The sequence below is a fragment of the Lonchura striata genome, chromosome 13 (genome assembly GCF_046129695.1).
Source record: "Lonchura striata isolate bLonStr1 chromosome 13, bLonStr1.mat, whole genome shotgun sequence".
In the NCBI taxonomy this organism is placed as follows: domain Eukaryota; kingdom Metazoa; phylum Chordata; class Aves; order Passeriformes; family Estrildidae; genus Lonchura; species Lonchura striata.
Genome location: NC_134615.1, coordinates 14,503,311 through 14,524,256, shown reverse-complemented (window position 1 = coordinate 14,524,256; position 20,946 = coordinate 14,503,311). Strand labels below are relative to the sequence as shown.

The 20,946-nt window shown below is 40.1% G+C and overlaps 2 protein-coding genes across 2 annotated transcripts; one reads left to right on the top strand and one right to left on the bottom strand.

Moving 5' to 3' along the window:
- Positions 1-2,360: 2,360 nt before the first annotated feature.
- On the bottom strand, positions 2,361-17,467 carry DUS2 (dihydrouridine synthase 2). Its single transcript, XM_021555013.2, has 15 exons — positions 17,328-17,467; positions 16,396-16,441; positions 15,631-15,722; positions 14,741-14,784; positions 14,021-14,081; positions 12,881-12,928; positions 12,212-12,277; positions 10,595-10,665; positions 10,112-10,198; positions 9,838-10,006; positions 8,746-8,867; positions 5,988-6,131; positions 4,763-4,850; positions 4,080-4,153; positions 2,361-2,865 (listed from the first exon to the last, which is right to left on the bottom strand). Exons 1-15 carry the CDS (start codon positions 17,448-17,450, stop codon positions 2,628-2,630), a joined length of 1,473 nt encoding a protein of 490 aa, XP_021410688.1. The 5' UTR covers positions 17,451-17,467; the 3' UTR covers positions 2,361-2,627.
- Positions 17,468-17,855: 388 nt separating this feature from the next.
- Positions 17,856-20,137, top strand: DDX28 (DEAD-box helicase 28). Its single transcript, XM_021555045.3, has one exon. It carries the CDS (start codon positions 17,871-17,873, stop codon positions 19,497-19,499), a length of 1,629 nt encoding a protein of 542 aa, XP_021410720.3. The 5' UTR covers positions 17,856-17,870; the 3' UTR covers positions 19,500-20,137.
- The last annotated feature ends 809 nt before the right edge of the window (positions 20,138-20,946 follow it).

Sequence of the window (20,946 nt, the reverse complement as noted above, 5' to 3'; positions counted from 1 at the left end):
TTCACTCATAGCAAACTATGCAGCCAGTTTTATCCAACTCTCTCCATCAAGCAAGCCAAGGCACATATTCTGTTTTATCAGTAGTAAAGCCCCTCTAGGCTGCTATTCATGCAGACTGTGTTAAGGTATCTATCTTCAACTACAGTGACATGTGAATATTTGACAGCAGAAATCATGCAGAAATCTGCTCAGCTGATAAATGAACCCAAGATTTACACCTTTTCAAGCAGCACTGGAACATCAACCTCTCACCACTTACCTGTGCTCTGAATTGCCTGGAGTCAGTGGCTGGAAGGAAGCAATGAAAAGCCTGCACAGACTGTACCTCTCTAAGGAGGCAGGAGGATGCACATTCACATCACATGACAAAAGACCAGAAATAAAACCCTCAAGGTACAAATAGTGTTATGAAGCCTTGGCATCTAAATTGAATGATTCTATCTCACTTCTGTTAGAAGTTCAAATCAGGAGTGACACACTTTCTCCTGAGTAATTTTTTGGGTTTTTTTCTGGGTCAAAAGAGAAGTAACATGCATCTCATGACTGACTTATCTATAAACTCATCCCATTCCACCAGAACTTCCACTGATCCAAAGTAACTGCTGCTATATAAGTCCACCCTGAACTTAGGCACCACCACCTGTATTACCCAAAGATTCACTTTTCCTTTTAGGCAGACAATGATTATAAGACTACTCCAGAGCCTTCTGTGCAGCAGGACAAGAGGCAGTGGGCACAAATCGAAACACAGGATATTCCATGTAGAAGAAGGAAAAAAAAACCACTTTTGCTTACCTTAAGGGTGCTCAGACACTGGAATGAGTTGCAAAGAAAGGTTGTGGAGTGTCAATCTTTGAATACATGCAAAAGCCAGTTAGACATGGTCCAGGGAAACCTGCCCTAGTTCACCCTGCTTTGAGCACAGGGTTTGGACCACACAATCTCCAGGGGTCCTTTCCACATTCAAACATTCCATGATTCTATTACATTAGATCCTGCAAATCACACTGGTAGCAGGACCTAAAAATTACTTTTTCTTTATTATTGTGGCTTCAAATAGTTCTGACAAAAGTAAGACAGAACTTATAAAAGGAAGAGTTACTTCTGAAATTTCTGATTAATACTGCAATTTTTTTTTAGTGCTTCAGATTAAAATTGTAGCACTAAAATGATATCAAATGTAAACATATTAAAGTGCATTTACTGCAATGTACAAATTGAACAATAAAAACTTCCTTCTTCCTAGACCGTGTAGATTTACTGTAAATTACTCAAATCTAATCAGCAGACATTTTAACTTCACAACCCTGAATATTATCTGATGAGATATTGTTCTTCCTTTTTGAAAGAATGGTTTAATGTAGCATTATCACTTGAGGAAAAGGATCAAATTTTTAAATAGAAAGATTCTTTATAAATTACAACAGCATGAATTATATCTTGTACATTCTTTATACAAAGTACTTTAGAGATCATGGCATGATACATCCCCATTACTTTGTTTTCAGACCAGAGCTGATAAGATCCCTCACACTGTTGAGGGAAACTAAGCCAGTGTTTCAATCAATTATTAATAACAGAAACCTCTGAATTCTTTTGGCACTCTTTTGAGGATTCAGAACTCTCATTTTATTCAGACAAGCTCACTGAGTTGCCATGAATTAGACAGGGTCTGTATCCTCTCCTGGTATACAGCATTTACTTACAGTTCACTTTAATAGGAAGTTGTGATGATGGAAAACAAAGAAGAGAACATGGGCCTTTGATCAAGACCCCTGTATCACCAACAGCTGATTATTGAGACAAACAAGGTCACATTTCAGGAACATAGAAGGCCATATCTGGATGGCCATTACTGCAAGTAATCTACTTGTAGACATTTACAAGGACTTTCAAGTTCAAAAGACAAAATCTCAAAGGATCTTGATTCAACGAAGTCAGTGCTACTAGGTTTGGCTCCACTGCCTTACTGGAAAGACACAATTGTTAACACCTATGACCAGGAAGGGACAATTAATTCTACTGCCATATTTCTGAAGGTAAAAAACCTAGAAGTTATCATAGAAGAATGTTATTTTAATGCTTTTCTTACAATTTTTAAATCCTTCTTTCTGTAAAAAAAACCTTTTCTTGATACATGAACAGTGTAAACTAAGCTTGCAAAACGTGCATAAAACTCAGTTGACACAACCATGTCTACTTTGCTATTAATTATTTTCCTACATTGATTTTTATGATTAACTGCGCAGTTCCAATACACAGCTCCATTCCTTGGTGGATGATGTATTAATACATCTCTTACCAGTACACTGTAGACTTATTAAAAATTAAAAAAACAAGTAATGAAACCAATGACAAAATTGCTTTGAAAATACCTGTTATTTTAAAAAAGTTTATTATTGGGATTACCTTTTCCATGTTTTTTAAAATCAAGTTCCTAATTATCATCTGAAAGGCACCATAGGGACAGTGAATGGTGAACAGTAAACATCTCAGTGGCATTTTGCACAACTGGGAAATTTATGTCTCTGAGAGAATCCAAATGAAATGTGAACAGCAAGATATACAAACAGGAGCTCATTTGTAGCTGCATAGACATGAAATCTCTAATTTCCATTAATTCCATGCTATCGTGGCATCTTCGGCACATTCATGTCAGAAGTTTCTTCAATAAAATTGGCTTTTTTATGGGAAGGCTCGGCAAGATCCTCTCCATGGTCTCTGCTAATCAAGCACTCCTGGTCCCCCCTCTTGCGTTTGTTCATCAGGTGATTTTCTCCCTCACAGAGTTTTCCCTCTGGGACACCCAGTGTTCTCAGACAGACAATAGCTGCAGCCTGTTCTGCCAGTTTCTTGGACTTGTCCCTGGAGAGCAAGCACACAGAGCACATGTAAAAGTAGAAACTGAGGTCTCTACACTGCCAAGAGACAATTTCCTGTCTCTGATGCAACATCATGAAACAAACAGCACTTGTAGTCATCTCACAGCAGAGGAACAAAACAGGTCAGTTCCAGAAATTATTTCAATCTTGCTAGGTGTCAAGCATTGATGCATCACTCCTGATGCAATATTCCTAGAAAATCTGTCTCTATCAGGTCTTGTCTCTTGGACACTCTCCATTTCAAAGGTACACAGCCAATGTGTGTTTGGCCCATACAGTCCTCAGGAAGGTAACTTTTACAAATCTGATCACTAAACAAAACTGAGTTATGAAGGATCACTTTTCTTGAAAGAAGCTCAGGCGTAAGTACATCTCTGGCAGACGTACAAGTTCATTGATGCTGACAAATGCAGGAACTGTTCCATAATAATAAAAATTCTGTCATTTCTGAGAAAGACTGCTCATCACACATTTGTGGAAGTCAGTATTTGAAAGCCTTTTCCAGTCAAAATTTCCTATCAGCTGAGCATAACTAAAGCCTCTGAACAGGAAGGCTGCAAAGCAGTTGTGTGCACTTGTCCTGTTTAAGATGTTCAATGCTGAGCTCTAGCTTTGCAGTTAAATCAAGATCACTTGAGGTGCAAATGTCTCAAATCAACTCCAGTATTAATAGATGATTGTATAAAATACCATCATGAAACTTTGGAGCAGCTCTGAATGTAGCTGCTAATTAACTGTAATCCCCAAGAACTCAGTGCACCGTCCTCTGTTTCACTGAATATAGACACTTAGTCCTGACTTCTTGTTGGGATGGATCTGCTGCAGTGGCTGAAGATATTCCAACCTCCTCCAACATTCCCCTCTGCCTCGCCTTGGCTTCTTTCTGAACTCATCACATACAGAATGGAACTGGGTCACCTATTTGCTCCCCTTCCAATACAACTTGTGGACTAACAAAAAGTTAATTAAAACCTGTTACTGTTTACTTGATTATGCCAGTGCTTACTTCCTCTTGTAACATTCAATTCTCAGAAGATTTTAATCCTTTCTCTCTCCTAGAGGTAGCTTTAGGAGGTAGCTTTTAGTTGACCTTTATCAAAGCCAACTGGAATAAATTGGAATATCCCTTAATGCAAGTTTTTAAGCAACATTTCAGAAACAAAAATCCAGCTGAAAAATCCATTAAGGATGGCTTACCACAGAGTTGATCGATATTTTTGCTCAGCTACTGTCACAACTGAACAGAATAATCTATCCAGTGGTCTTTGAACCTGTAGAAAAAAGAATTAAAAGGGAAGGGGCTGTCAAAAACCACTCATGTCATTCAGAGAAGAAACAACATCATCAACATTCCTTCATAGGTATAAAGACAAGAATAACGAGTAACATAACTTTAAAATTACTCTAATGCACACCACACATTTCACCACACATATTCAACATTAAAAAATTAAGAAATTGTCCAAGCTACAAATATTTTTGCTCTACAAAAAACAAAAAGTAATCAAATAATCTCCTCCCGTAACCAAACAGGTGCTCCTGTCCCATACAGTTCCTATCCGTAACAGTGTGCAACAACAGAGAAAACATTCCAACACTTAATTCTTTACTTCACAGAAGGAGTAAAAGATAGAGAAGTTACAGCAACTTCTTTCACAAATGAATCAAAAGCAGACTGAAGGTCTGATTTTGGATTTTTTATTTTCTAATACAATAAGCTACTGTTGTCATACCTGTGTGCATTACCATTTCTGCAGCTGCTTTCTGAAAGAGCTACACCAGACTGGGAAGCAGAATTTCTCACTACCTTGAGTTCTAAAATTCTTAATTTCATATACAAGGCAGAGGAAGAGGTATGAAAGGATTTTTCATTGACTCACAGTTTCATAAACAGGCTGAGGATGCTTTTCTTTCCTACACCATTCCAGAAGATACATTTTTGGAGTGATTTGTGGTGGATATTCTCGCCTAGACAGAAAAATTTGTGGTCAACAACTGCGCACAAAGTTCCACTTTAAAAAGACAGTGCTGCTTATTGTGTTACTTCTACCAGTTATTTGAAGTTAATTTTACAGCTCAAATGATGAAAAAGATTCTTCTTCTTCATTAGATAACTCAAGCAATAGGTGTGGAAAGACATCTAAAATAAAATCTAAAGTTTTCCCAAGCATTTACATTCTGTAGTAATACAGCTAGAGAAGAGATACCAGAAAGGAGTTTCTAATTAAATATGTGACACAGAAGAGAGATACAGTTTGGTACTGCACCAATTAAACACTAAAAAAGGAGAAGCCGCTTCTGTTACAAAGCAGTAATCAAATGAAAAAAGGGTAGAAATTATAGGAATTTATTCAGTTATTGACAAAGAATTGCAGACCCTCACATATGGCAGAAAAAGAACATTTAAAAAAATCTGTATTCAGTTCTTGAGGAGTCCTATATATCCCGTAAATATTAAAGCATTATGACTGCATTTGTGGAGGATTTTACATATCACTGTCTTCTTGAGCTGTTTGATAGGCCTATTAGCAAAACCAGCAAACACAAATGTAACATGGAAAGTAACAGCTATAGGCTATAGGCTTCAGAGATTATAATTAAAATTGTATAAAATAGAATTCAACTCCATGAATTTATTTTCAAGGAATAGCTTATGAGTGGAACACATTTAGAAGACTTCAGATGAGCAAGTTCTTTGCTTAGAAGAGTATTAAGACATTTGTTCAGGACTTCTTATAGAAAAATTATGTTTTTGTCAAGTTTCACTAAAAATAACTGAACTCTAGATCTTTGTAATACACTTTTCTACCTAGAGATGTTATTTTTAAAATTTTTTTAGAGCACTCAGCACTTGCAACAGTGAAGAAGTTAAGTGAAGGATTATGCAGTTTCAGGAAACTTGGAACTAAAGAATATCCTACAATATCCAAATGGCACAGGAAAAGTGGTGATTATGCAATGATGGTCACTTACTACTTCATAAGAATTCATTCAGTAAGTGCTGTATTGCAAATCACCATTTTCAAACAACTGTTAAGACACTGTGAACCTCACAATTATTATTCAGAGATGTCAGATAGTGAAAAACTTGATTTGCATGCTTACTTGTCAAATCTAACAGCCATTTTTATTACATCTGGATCTTCCATTTGGTCATCTTCATCTTGCGTCTTGGTTTCTAAAGATGTTTTCTTTGCTTCAAAAATAGCTGTGGTTTCCTCATAGAAGTCACTCATTTCAAAGGCTTCACTATTCAAACAGAATTCCTTTATATTAGATATCAGTTTATAAATTTTTGTATCACATTATGACAGAGAAAGAAAATGTAGAAATCAATTGTGTTTACAGTATATGTTAAGAGTACAGAGAATGAAGTGGAAGCATGGCTATATTCTGCACATTGTTTCTCTTTCAATTCTTACCAGACATTGTTGACCTACAAGGAGGAAAATGATGTTCTAATTTCCAGCACAACATATACAATTTGTAGCCTGGAAGTGAAGGCAGAATCTGCAATGTCCAAGTTATTATCTCATTAATAACTTGCAGTTGGATGAATCAGCCAAACAAACATCTCAGAGTGACTTCTAGTGCATCAGCTCCACAAGGGCAATATGAGCAAAACGCAGGAAAAAGAATCTTCTAATGTTAGTGATTAAAAATAATATAAGCAATAAACACTACAGCATCCAAACCTCTCAAAATCTCTGATTTTGACTTCAGAGTATTATTCACAAGCCCAAATAAAGAGAAGAAGCAACCAGAATTTTAGTCAAAGGCAAAAGCCTCAAACCCTTTTAAATTTCAAATTCATGGCAGACTGGATCTACTTTGAAAAACTGAGACTATCAATTTTCTGCAGACGCTAACAACAATAAAACCTGCAGAATAAAAGAAATATTGCTTTCTGTTATGAGGATGCTGGTTGATAAGGGGCTATTCAATGACAAAATGAATTCTTCCCACAAAGCCATCTCCAATGCTCCAAGCAAAAAAGAATAGAAGCTGCACAATACTAACTTATGCTTCTAAGGGAAGCATATTACATACTGCTATGCAAACGTTTTGTGGGAAGAGCAGCAGGCTGCTCTCTTGCACTAAGCACTGAGGTTAAAGCTCAAATGGCTGTAACCCATCTTCACCACCAGGAGACAGCAAAATTATGCACTATTATTGTCTGAAGATAAACTGGTGCATTTAAAAAACCTAAATGTCCCTCAGTTATCTGGAGACACGAAACAGGTTGTTCAGAACAGGGGTTAAAAGACCAGGTTTGCTGGCAGAAAGCAGTTTCATACATTTTCAAACGGCTCTGTCCCCTCTCCTGCACACACATTGCTTTAGCCCATTTTGAAGTTGATATTGCATCACATGTACAAAACCAGTTTGGTATTGTTAGGCATAGCATATAAACCCCACAGTTTTACACCAGATCTCTATCCAGTGTTTACGTGTATGAACTGCGACACCTCTAATTACCTGTGTAAAATTGTTACTTTACAGTATTTATTTTACATGCTATGCATTGCTATTCATGCAGCAGAAAACACCACCACCCTCTGGGCTAATACTTTATTGAAGCTGCAGAAGGTCTGAGTTCCAATCTACACTTTATCTTTTTTCCTAAACTCAAACTCTATAATCAAAATAGATAGTCTGTTAGCATAGTTAAACTTGTTAAGGTCTTTAAGTTGCCAAAGTGAAAAGTAACTTGCAAAGTTTAAATGTTGTTCATGAATTCCCCTGCTCCTTTAAGAATAATGAACTCTAGCTCCCTTTATATATGCAATACAAATTCCCTTCATTATACTGTAAAGTAACAGTCATGGACAGAATTATTTTAGAATGCCAAAATTGGTAAAAGGCAATAAAATGGCAAATGGATTGCAGGCATTTCCATTCATTTTGAACATGAACAGAATGCTGATTAGGGTTTGCTAGAAACCAATACATTCTTTTTCAAAATAATTCAAGCTTTCAACATTTCCATCCATTTTCATACACATCAGATATAAAACAATTTCAGACTGTTCATTTTATAAAAAACAAGGAGACTCCTCCCCTCCCTTCTATCAGAAGGATAATTATAACACACAATATGGATATGACACATGCAAGCTTAGAGCTTTATTTTGTTCAGTTTGAGATGTATCCAAACCTGAATTCCCCTAATCCTGTGTAAATTCTTTATTCATCTGCCTATTTTATGGTTTCTCTCAAAATTTTTGTTTTTTCATTTCTGTCTCTGCAATTGAGAAATATCATCCAGTCTGTTTCTGATGTGCAGGATGACAAGATTCTTTAAAGCTACTTACTATATTTCCTCAAAAAGATTGCCATAATTCATTTAGGATATTACAGGAATGAAAAGCAGCACAAAAAATTACATTTAAGTACCATACAACCGGATAATCCTGATACAAGTTTCCGAGTTTCTAAGTGTTCATTTTAAAACAAATATGTTATAAATATTCCAGTAACATTAAAAACCTCATATGCAAGGGGGAAAGCTAAGTCAAATAAGCATCATTGGAAGAAGACAAGTTCCACAAAATTTCAGACAAGTTGAAATTTTTCTTAATCACTTCATGCAAATATTGATAAATGCTTGTTACTCAGTGAAGCACCACTCAAATTAGTGTGCTGAATATAGAGAGTTTTAGGAATAAAGATTTAACATCTGAGCATGCAGGAAACCTGGAAAAGTTTACTCTGTTATTTCATACCTCCATCTGGATTTTTGGGGTTATTTTTGGGGTTTTTGCAACTTCTCCTGACAGTGTGAAATGCCAGGCAGTGTTAGACAGAGAAGTGGTGTGCAAGTTTGACAGAGTACAACTCCTTTTCTGAAGTCCATGCTTACCAGATCTCCTGTGTGGACTGTGCAGCGTGCAGCTTCTTACCCTGAGTAGTTTCCAACTGTTCTCTCAACATCTGACACAAGCAGTATTTAGTGTTGGTGTAGTGATTGTCATACCTCACTGCCTAATGGAAAGAGAGAGAATTACAAAACACACCAAACGAATTTATCTTCTATAGTGCACATGTTGCAGTACAGACATATGGTCTTGATGGCTTCCACAATCATTTTTGAAAGGCAAACCACAGTGCAGTTTCCTCAGTAACATCTTCAACACTACCCATGAACGTGACTATAATTGGATTATTTTGGCATGACTTCACCAACTAAAGTTCAACTGACTCATATACTTCTGAAGAAAGAGTTGACCTGTTTACATCATTGACTAGAAATGCACTGATATTTTAGTAAGCAACTCGTTAATAGCAAGCTTAAATTAGGAAAAAATAATTTGAATTGATGACATGATCAAAGTTACAGATTTCTGACTAATTTCCTATTACGTCATTAAAATTTTGTCCTTTGAATAATGGATAAAACTTTATATATTAGATGACTTAGCTACAGTACTACAATTATACAGCATTACTTTATTGGCATATCATTCCCTTTGCTTCTCTACTGTGAATACTTCTTGACAGGATTTGTGAAAAGTAACTAATTTCTAAAAGGGACTCCAGGAGCAACTGATTTTTTAATAGTCCTTCACCTTTCTGTTCAATGTTGTAAATTCAATATTGTATACGGTATAGAATAATCTGCTCAAATTGTACAACTGTGACTTCGAAAGAGTTGGACTACATATTTTTATATTTCTTTACATTTTTAGATAGCTTGGCAAACCTCATAACTGTTCCCAAGAAACTGGGCTAAAAAGCATGTTTTCTGAATAGAGATTTCTGAACCTTTTTGTTTCTGAACAAAATCAAACAGAGGAAGCAGGGATTAATTCGCAAGGATCATGTAACATGCACTATGTTAAAATATCCCCAGAACCAAGTCTTTGAAATGAAGAGGAGTTAAGAACTGCAGTAGGATTTGGATTGACAATTCTAAACAATGTGAATTACAAGTAAGATCTTCATAAAAACATACATATTTGATGTAATCTTGCATGACATCCTTCAAGGGGCAAAACCCCTCTTTTCTGAAGACAGAGGGGTTCCACATGGCAGCACGAGCAATCATGACTGATGAGGCAGCTGTTGCTTTCTGGAAGGTCTCAATGTCTGCATATTCCTTAATGAAGTCATGAGATCCTCCACTAAAAATTAACAACACTAATATAATTAATCACAGTTCTTTTTCCTGCACTTGGAAATCTTAAGTACAGGCATCTGACCATAATGAGCTAATTAGTCCAACTTACTTTGCTATTACTGGAATGGAGACAGCTTCAGATATGGCCTTGATAACATCACAGTGGACAGGGTGCTGAGGCCTCTCCTCCTTCTTCCTTTCCAACAAACAAAAAAAAAAAGACAAGACCAAAGATTTCCTGTGGAATTTATAGATCTCTAAACCACAGCAGACATGACATAAGGATTATTGGGATATACTTGTTTCAGTTTTTTTATTTTATATATTAATTTTTTTAAAATACAAAGTATGCAAGATAATTTTAGCTTTATTTGGTCCTTGAGAAAAAAATATTTAGGAAAAGAGCAGCAAGCGGTTTAATTCCTTAATTACTGACTTGATTTCTTAGAACACCAATTCAGTTAACAGTTGAAATCAGAACTACATATTACATTTAGAGTATAGAGTATACTTGTATCAGTCATATCATACTGTGGTACAGTCATCAACAAACTAAAAAAATCTAAGTCTTTCTTGCCTAAAATCAATTTACCTTCCATGGACTGCAATGGCAGCAATGCCAGTTTTCTCTATTCTCTTCACCAGATTCACAGTATCCTCCACCTGAGGGATAAGACAGTCTGACATGATTTTAATTCAAAGCAAAAGGAATAACTATCATGTGACCATTGTACAAACAAATGCTGGAAGTCTTCTTTGATCAAGAGGGATGTGATCCCTGTCTTTCATCAATAACATAACATGTACAACCAATTAATATATACTTCAATTAAAGAACTACATGCTATGGCAAAAAAAAAAAATCCATTTTCAATGTTTCCATGAACTTACAGATTACAAACTTTCTCAAACCAGGTAATATAATACTCTGTAGCAGGAGAATATTTTCCAAAGGTTTTCAGATTGTCAATTGAAAATGACTGGAACATTTGATTAGCAAGTCCTCTCTAATGACTACTCTGTAAATTGTAATTAAAATGCTTTTCAGTAAGAGGATGCCTTCTGAAATCAACCTAACATGCAATCACACAACTGTAAATATTCCCCTCAGAAGTGTCTTAAAGACATTAACCAGCATCTAAAAATTCTAAGGATATTCATACATGCCCAGTAAATCAAAAGGCCTAGTATATCTTCAAAAAGGTAAAATGCTCTTAAAAAGCAGAAATAAAATTGACACACTGCTGCACTAGCCTGTCTTATGCATCTTTAGGGAAAGGGAGAATGAAAAAAAGGCAAATTTTGCTTTCAAAAACTGGAGGAATATCTGTGGCTCATCCCAAACATACCAGATTCAGTCTGAAAACTGCAACATGTCCCAGCTGGCAGGGATGCAGAGACAGAAGCTCACCTGCTGCTCTGATGGATGACATTAATGCAAAACCAGCTTGAAACAAAAAGTTCTCTAATTTAATACTTCAGAACCAAAATGATCTTAAGACTGGGTTACTGATTCTTTTCACACAAGCTACATTTGTTTATCCCAACACATAAATGATTTCTGAACAAAGCTGCTTCAGGTACAGTTCATCCATCTACTGAAATATTTGTTTATATGCAATCATAGTACCTAGGAAGTAATTAAATACTCAATTGCTAAATAATCAGTCTTTAAAGGAGAAGGCACATAATCTCTTAAAGGTTTAAAATATGTAGAGATGTGAAAAAAAAAGGCACTAAGGAATCTACATTAGCTGTAAAAAAAGTCTGTAAAAAGATCCTGAAAAAGACCCTGTAACTTCATTGGCTGTTCTAACTGCATGAACAGGAAAACAGTATGGAAGAAAAATTAGTCTGAAAGAACAGAAAACAATCATCTATTGGCTACCCCATGTGAAAAGCAGGAACTAACAGCACCTCCTGGCTGCTCAAGGGGAACTGTCCTACACCCTTTTGTACCCCTATGACATAAAAAACTGACTCCGTTGAGAAATTGAGAGGATAAAAGCCTCTGTGCCCTTTCCTATCAGAAACTGACAAGCCCACAGTCACAGTCTCAGTGCACCTGCAGGTCAGATTTAGGCTGGGACAGCATCCCAAACTGTAAGAAACTGTAAGTTCCAAGTGCTGTTTCACTAGAACATATATTCTGATAGTAAATCAGAACAATAACAGCTGAACACTTCAGCACAACAATTTATGCTCTTACTGAGGGCAAAATGCGGATTTTGCAGGTTACTGGTTTACAAATTCCTTTAACAAGGGTGGTCAATATCTGAAAAGAAAAAGACAAGACAAAATCTGATCACAACAGTGGCTTTACTAAAACTTTTGTTCTTTCTCTCTTGAAAATAAATTAGAATAATGTAACACTGTTTACTATTCCTCTATAAAGAATCTTACAGATTCTTAGACAGAAATATACAATCTGTAACTGAATATACAATTTTATCCAATACATACACAAGCCTACTTCTAGTCTATGACACTTTTACTGCCACTTCTTTGTTGATTTGAAATGGATTTTTAGAGAGAAATTAACTGCTGCTGGAGTTTCAACACTGCTTTTAATATGGCGTGACCAGTGAACTCTGATTTCAAATTACATGCATAGACACATAAAACACACAAATACTGCACCACACTGAAAGTTTTTAAATTGAAAAAAACCCCAAAAGTAACAGTTTTATAGTCCAGATAATGGCAAGGAGAACCAAATCAGGACTATTTCTCTATAACCTTAACTTCACTGCCCTAAACTGAGTAGTCCACTCAACTGATCATGAATTTGTTGTCTATGCAACTCATTCCTGCTGCCAGTAGAGCACAGAGCACAATTCCTCCCAAGGCATCTCCAACCCCACCAGGTGATACTTACAGACTCTATTTTGTCAGGATCAGACAGCAGTGCTGCTCCCATACCTCCCTGGCAAAACACACAGAAGCTGTTACCCACATGGCAAACACATTTTTCAACTCAATTGTTTTGCCTAATAGCAGACCACAACGTTGTATTCAGGAAAAACTGGCAAAATTTAAAATACAGGAGCATTACTGAACACCTTGGTGCTACATTTCTTAGACTTGTATCATAGTAATTAAGCAGTAATTCAGGGCATCAACTTGCTCTCATCACTTTAGGGAGCAGATAGGATTTCAAAAAGCTATTTTTAGCAAACAATCATAATTTTCCTGTTTTTCATCTATAACATATTTATGAACAATTTAATATTTTAGCTGTTCTTCACACACTGTTTCATCTGCATACACAGATGCAGAGTCCAACAACTTTTTTGTACAAATATTTTTGACCCAGAACTATTGTTGGAGAATAACCATTGACCAGCAGTTGTACTCCTGATCTTTCACCATAGTACAAGATGGATATTTTGGTGTTTTGTTCATAATTATGGTTCTGTGATGCATTTGAAATCAAAATGGAGTGTCATGGTTCAATTTATTGATCCTTTATCTCCACACCAAGTGGCTTAACAGTCCTAACAATGCTCTGTTGAATGCTCTGTTCTAATCCCATATACAGGACTAATATAGAACTTCATATGCTTTATTACAAAACAAACAAACAAAACAGGTTTTAAGTGATCTATTGTCCTCCCACTTAAAACTGGCAAATAACTGAATTCAACTTTACTAAGTTGTGACAGTTTTTTGCCATCTATTTGCTCAGATGACAAATTGGGATTTCAACTTTTATTAAGGCTAGACAGAATTTATTCCACTCAACCAACAAATTAATGACTTCAGAAGAATATTAAAAAGCCCTAAACACTTCATTTGATCTAGCCTTTAAGAATTTAATTTTCTAACAGCCTATGTTATTTTACTGTATTAGGGCCATGACACCTTTTAGAGTGTTCTGTTTACTACAAACAATTAAATTTAATTTCTCTCTTCAGCAAAATTTTACTGCTTTAATTTGAAAACCAGACCATGAATTCCACAATCCATACCTTCAAGACAGCAAAGGCTCATTTAAGGGTAATCAAATTCCACTTGCCTTAGTAGAATATTCTTTTGGGCATCCCATGTTGATATCAATACCAGCCACATCACTCTCTCTGAAAGAGATGGAAATTGTTTTTAGTATATTAGAAAAAGAAAGCAATATCTTTCCAAGTAATTTGTTCCATCATCACTGAGACTTAAATGAAAACTTAATTTGAACTTTTGAATTTTTAGCTTCTCCCTTATTTAAGTCAAATATACGAATTTTAATGATGGTCTGAAGATCAGATTGTTCAAAGGTTTCAATAACCAGTGCTGTGCAGAAGCTACAAATACTCATCTTAAATACCTTCTATATACTTAATCCTATATAAAGTATATCCACCACTAAATTCATCACTACAGTAAGTCTTATTGAAACTTCCATCTATTTAAATAGAGGCTTAAAACCATTTTTTTAAGAGACACTTTTTCTTTCTGCACAATGCATTACTGGAGGCTTTAAACCACAAACAGTAACGGACACTTTCAGATATATTGGTCTTGCAGCTGTGCAATATCCAGGAAAATTCATACTGGAGAGATCAAGGACACATTTGCACTAGCAAGAAGCCATCCCAGCACAGAATTTACGCAGCTGAACTTTTCCTGGTTCTATCAAGAGCTACCTTGATGCTCTCAAGCATAAAAAACTGTCTTCTACAATAATTACTCTGTACACAAAATCCCAGACAAACCCATGGTGGGAAGGGGGTGAGAAAAGATGACTTACACAAGCTTAGCTACTGCCAGGGCTCTTTCAGCATCTGCTGAACCCTGTTGGTAAAAGAAGAGGGTTTGTAAATACAAAATATCATCAAATTATCAAAAGCCAAGATGCTTACTTGCACACGTGTATAACTATATTTGTTCTGAACATTTAGCACAGAGACCCACTCAGAGGCACACTGGATACTTAAAACATTTACCTATAGCACATATTGGAGTCAGCCACTGGATGATAAAAGGTGATACAAAAAAGGATCCAAAGAGGTCGGTCTGCCCTCTTCACCTACAGCCATATGAAATGTTCTTAGCCCCTCAGCAACAGATATCTATTTTAATGTTCTTAAGAAGCTCAACATATAACAATTCTAGACTCTACAAGCAACTTATTTCAGGGCCACATTACCACCGGAAAAGGTCTTTTCAGTGTCTAATACAGTCCACTCATGCTTCCCCCTCCCTCCAAGCCCAACATCTCTTGTCCTACAGAGTAGTCTCTAAGAGCAAATTACTGTCTTTTTCTCTTCAGCAGAGAGAATCTTTAATTCATTTGTGCAATGCCAATGCACACATTATCTGTACTAAACAATGAAGCTTCTTTCAGACTTTCCAGTGAGACTGTTTACAGGACAGTGCAAAACTTCAGTGTGTGATCAGACATCAGCACAATTTATTTTCCATACTCATAAGTTCAGAAATATATGTAAGATACTTCTTACAAAACCAAGCTGCTGGAGAGCACAGTGATTATCTTGATCACCTTTTCTGAAAACAGCTCTAAGGAGAGCTTAAAATGTAGAATCTTGATTTGTACCAACAGCTCAGAAATTCTGCAGCACCTTTGGTGTGAAACCACTTCATTTAACTATGTTGTTAGAAGAGTATCTGGGGTCTTACCATTTGGAAGACAACACGTTCTCGCTCCCTTTCACAAGTTCTGAAAACAACTCTGTCATTAGGTGCAACAAAGTCCACTGTTTCAAGTACTTCTGTATGAAATGAGAAACAGACAGAAATTCTGTACAAATGTAAAAATTTTTTAAAAGTCATATGACCATGTCATAAATGAAATGCCATCAATGTCATTTGATGTTCTTTGAAAAGTATCAAAGCCCAGTGATGACTCAGCCAGAATGAATAATACTATTTTTGGGAAGGGGTAGGAAGGGAGAGGAGATTTGTAGTGAATTCCTGTTTCCCAGAGGGGACACTGCAAACAACTGTTTCTATGCCACTAAAGCAGGGCCAAGTCTCAAAGATACCTTTTTAAGAGCTTGCAGTGACAATCATGTTATTGCAAGTCCAGCCCATGGACTTCAAGTTAATAAATGAATGATAAATAGTGAGGTCTTGTATGTGTTGCTTCCTTATTGCAGTAGACTAAAAGGTGTTTATATTATCATGTCACAAACAGCTAACATTTAAAAAGACACATGATTGGAAACTGCAGTCCAAACAAACTGAAAGTTTGAAACTATAGAGTAGCAGACAAGTCTAAGGTAGCACTTCAGAAGCTTACTGGAAACCCCTAGACACAATTCAGTGAGATTGTATGTACTGATACATCCCTATAATCACCAGAAAAATTCTTCAGAGAAATAATTACTCTTAACTAGAAAAGAGACTTCTCACAGTCATTATCAAAATAAATGCCATACTTACCATTTATAACCCTTTTACACTGCAGCATCTTTATGTCAATCAGCTCCTGAGTAGAAAGAATAAAAAAATCTCAGCGAGTTGAATTGTTTCAACCAATCAGCTCCAAACAGTTGCCCATTTTATTAAGTAATTATTTGGAGAGACCAACTTCTCTGAGAAACCTGTCTCAGTACCTCAGCACACTTTGGTTAAAGAACTTCTTACTAGTATCTAATCTAAAGCTCGACTCTCTTCAGTTTAAAACAGTTCCCCCACATCCTATCACTATCTGTCCTTTCAAAATGTTCCTCTCCCTCTTTTTAAAAAGCCCCCTTTAAGTACAGGAAGGGCTCAGCAAAGTCTCCTTAGAAGATCCTTCTCTTCTCCAGAGAGAACAATCCCAGCTGTCTCAGGCTGTGTTTGTACGAGAGGTGCTCCAGCCCTCTGATCAACATCGTGGCCTCCATGGATGCACTCTTAACAGGTCCACATAGTTCTTGTGTTAAGGACCCCACACCTCAATTTCAGGCAGCTTAAAAAAAAGTGTTTAAGTAACAAGGAGAGCAATGCTATGAGTGAAATACATGGAGGCACAGCAGAACTGACGAGATGAGACATGAAGTGAGTCTTCAAAGTTCTGACTCTACTGAAACAAAATACAAAAAAGCCTCAACAACAACAAAACCTACCCCCCCCAAAAGTACAACTTGAGGAAATTGTTATGGTGTTTTGTCTTAATTACTTAAAGTTACTGAACAGCCTCAAAATACGGATTTACCATAACTTGAGAATGGCTCAGAGAAACACCTCAAGACATAGAGATTCTTCTTTCCTCATTTTTAATGGAAAACTATGTGCAAAAAGAACAAGTCATACAATGAAATTGTCCATTTGTACTTTCCTTAATAATAACGTTATCAGATAAAACCGCCTCATCTGCTCCTTCTCCATACCTCACAGTACACGATATCGGCACCATAGTCCAGAGCAAGCAGACGCATTGGCAGTGTCCCCACCCGCACCATTGGAGCCAGGATCTTCTTTCCTCTAAAGCACAGCGGGGTGTTCACCGTCATTCCTGTCGCTGTATCACCTGAAAGAGAGAGCCCAGGGGGACTGCCACGGACTGTCATTTCCCACCCGAGTTCTGTGCTGGGAAACACAGGCGGCGGAGCCCGCCAGGTGTGACGAGCTCGCCGGGCAGCGGGCTCGCCCAGCGTGAGGGCGCCGGGGATGCTCCCCGCCGCAGCGGCTCCCTCCCGAGCGAGGGCCCCGCGCCGCCCCTGCCACAGCCCCTCGGGGCCGCGACTGCTCCCGCGGCGGCGGCGCGGGGAAGGCGCTCAGCCGGCAGCGGAAAAGGGCGAACGAAGGGAGCGGCCGCCGCCGCACTCACCCTCCCGGCGCGGCTCGCCGCGGCTCCGCGGGGCGGGGAGAACCGGGGCCGGCGCCGCTTTCAGCGTCATCGGGCAGCGCCGCCGCCCCGCGTGGGGGCCGCGATGGCGCTGGGCCGGGCCGGGCCGGTGCTCCCGCTGCTGCTGCCGCGGCGGCCGGCGGGCAGCGGGGCGGCGGCGGCGGCGGCGGGGAGCCCGCAGCCCCCCGGGGCCGTGGTGCGCGTCCCCTGGGCCCTGCGGCAGCGCCTGCAGCGGGGCGCGCAGCGCCGGCGGCGCGAGCAGGGCGAGGCGGCGGCGCCGCGCTCCGGGAAGCTGCTGCTGCGGAGCCGGCGGCCGGAGCTGAGCCAGCCCCGCTGGCAGACGGTGGGGCGCTGGGAGCAGCCGCCGCTGGTGTCGGCGGGCTGGAAGCACCGGAAGGCGTACGGGGATTACTTCCAGCTGGAGCCCTCGCAGGAGGCGGCTCCCGCCTTGCAGGCGCCGCCGGCTGAGGCGGGACGGGGCCCGACCTTCGCCGAGCTGGGGCTGCAGCCGGCGCTGCTGGCCGGCCTGGAGCGGCTCTCCATCGGCCGGCCCACGGCCGTGCAGCGCCTCGCCATCCCCGCCCTGCGCCGCGGCCGCAGCGCGCTGTGCGCCGCCGAGACGGGCAGCGGGAAGACTCTGGCGTACCTGCTGCCGCTGCTGGAGCGCCTGCTCGGCCGCCCCGAAGCGCCGGCGGGGGCGGCGGGCCCGGCGGCGCCCCGCGGGCTGGTGGTGCTGCCGTCGCGGGAGCTGGCGGCGCAGGTGGGCGCGGTGGCGGCGGCGCTGTGCGCGCCCGCGGGGCTGGCGGTGCGCGGCCTGACGGGCGGCGGGGCCGCGGGCGGGCTGCGGAGGCAGCTGCGGGCGCCGCCGCCGGGCCCCGCCGTGCTGCTGGGCACCCCCGGCGCGCTGCGGGAGGCGCTGCGGCGGCGCTTCCTGGCCCTGGAGAGGCTGCGCTGGATGGTGCTGGACGAGGCGGACTCGCTGATGGACGAGTCCTTCACGGGGCTGCTGGAGGAGATCCTGGCACACGCGCCCCTGGCCGCCGGCGCTCCCGGGCCAGCCGGGCCCGACGAGGAGAGGACGCAGGTGGTGGTGGTCGGAGCCACCTTCCCCGCGGGGCTCAGCGAAACGCTGGCGAAGTTCACTGACGTGGGCCAGTTTGTCACCCTCAGCACCCAGAGCCTGCACCGCCTGCCGCCTCACGTCCAGCAGAAGTTTGTCCGCCTCAAAGGCCGGGACAAGCTGCCCGAACTGCTGCAGCTGCTCAAGGAGCGCCCATCGTCTGGCGGGGCCGTTCTCATCTTCTGCAACAGCGCCGGCACCGTCAACTGGCTGGGCTACATCCTGGACGACCACAAAATCAAGCACCTGAGGCTGCAGGGGCAGATGTCGGCAGCTGCTAGAGCTGGCATCTTTGCCTCTTTCCAGAAGGGTGATGTGTCTGTCCTTGTCTGCACTGACCTTGCCTCGCGGGGGCTGGACACCAGCAGTGTGCAGCTAGTGGTCAACTATGACTTCCCAGACACCCTGCAGGACTACCTGCACCGAGCCGGGAGAGTTGGCCGGGTTGGGAGCAAGGCACCTGGAGCTGTGGTTAGTTTTGTCACCCGTCGATGGGACGTGGACCTGGTACGGAAAATAGAGACTGCAGCCCGGAAAAGGACAGGTCTCCCAGGAATGGACTCTATTAATAAACCTTCACCTAAAGGAGGTTGATTCAGGTTGCCAGGCATTCCCTGGTAGGGGCTTGCCTTGAGGCCATTAAGGCAGAGTGAATGAGCTGCTGTGTGTAAGGCAGGTTGAAAGAATAGAGTTGAGTTTCAGAACCAGGTGATCAGGTTAACTTTGTGCACTGTTCTGGAAGCTGCAGTATTTGTCTGCACAGCCATCACAAGATGTGGTTTCCCAAAGGAAGCTAGTGAGTAACAGAATGCTTTTGGAGAATATCGAGAAATTACTTCATCAGTTGATTTGGTTTACTTATTTTGAGACATAATTTAAATTCAAATCTAAATGAGTATGTTTGTATGATACACGGTTCTATTTCATTACTGCCCACCACCATCAGCTAACATTAGTTATTAAAACTGAAAAATTCCTGCTGTGGCAGGAGAAAAAACCTGACTAGTTACAGACACAAGGAACTAAAGGACAAAGGATACTTCATTTTCTTGTGGTGTAGCAGTTAATTCAGAGAACTCTAAACTGAGTACCTGTAAAGTACAGCGGGAATGAGAAGGCACAATAATGCTTGAGGCTCTTTCAAAGCCTTAATTTGTTATTTTATAGTTACCTTTCACTGGGAAATGGGATCTTGCTCCTTCATGTTATATTAAATAAAAAGTCTTAAGGTGTTTCCTGTACATTTTTTTCTGCATACTGTAGTGACTTGTAAAGTTTCTGAACTGTCTGTAAACAAACCAAAAAACCCTCACCCCCAGCACACTTAAAGATGTCTCCTGTTAAATGTGTTAACTTACAGGTTCTAGTGACTCTCATGTAACAAACTGAGTGTAGGATTTCTTTTGAATGGTGTGCCTTTGTCCTGTTGTGCTTCAAACCAAGAGAGTTGAAGTGAGGCTGAGGTTATTACATGTCTCGCTGCTAGTTTGTATCTGCAGTAACTAATCACACAAATAAGCATTTTAGCTTCACTTCTGTTGCCACAATCCTTTCTTTTAGTGGCTGTTTTTCCCATGCTCTCCATTTTAGGCTGTGCAATCATTGGAAATGTAGAAATAGTTGATTTCTACATTATGGTAAATGAGAAGATCACAGCATTTGATGTAAATCTAATTCACTGGAGCTATTCTCAGTATACTGAGAATAAAAGTTAAAGAGAAAACTTGCATAGATAGTCACCCAAGGATCCAGCAATGACTTTATCTTATTGTACATGTGCTCTGTTCATATTGCACAGGTAGGAGGCTCTTAAAGGAAGTTACAAACTGCAGTAAAATTATTCAAGACAATAGCTCCCAAGTTTTAGAAATATACTGAAAGAGACTGGAGACCCATTAATTGCAAGGACAGCAAATAATATGTAGTTTAACATATGTAACTCACATTTTTACAGTCTATAAACAGGTTAGTCTGGATTGCAGCACACAAATACTGAATTAGACAACACAGTGAAATAATTACATTTAGCCATTTGCTTCCT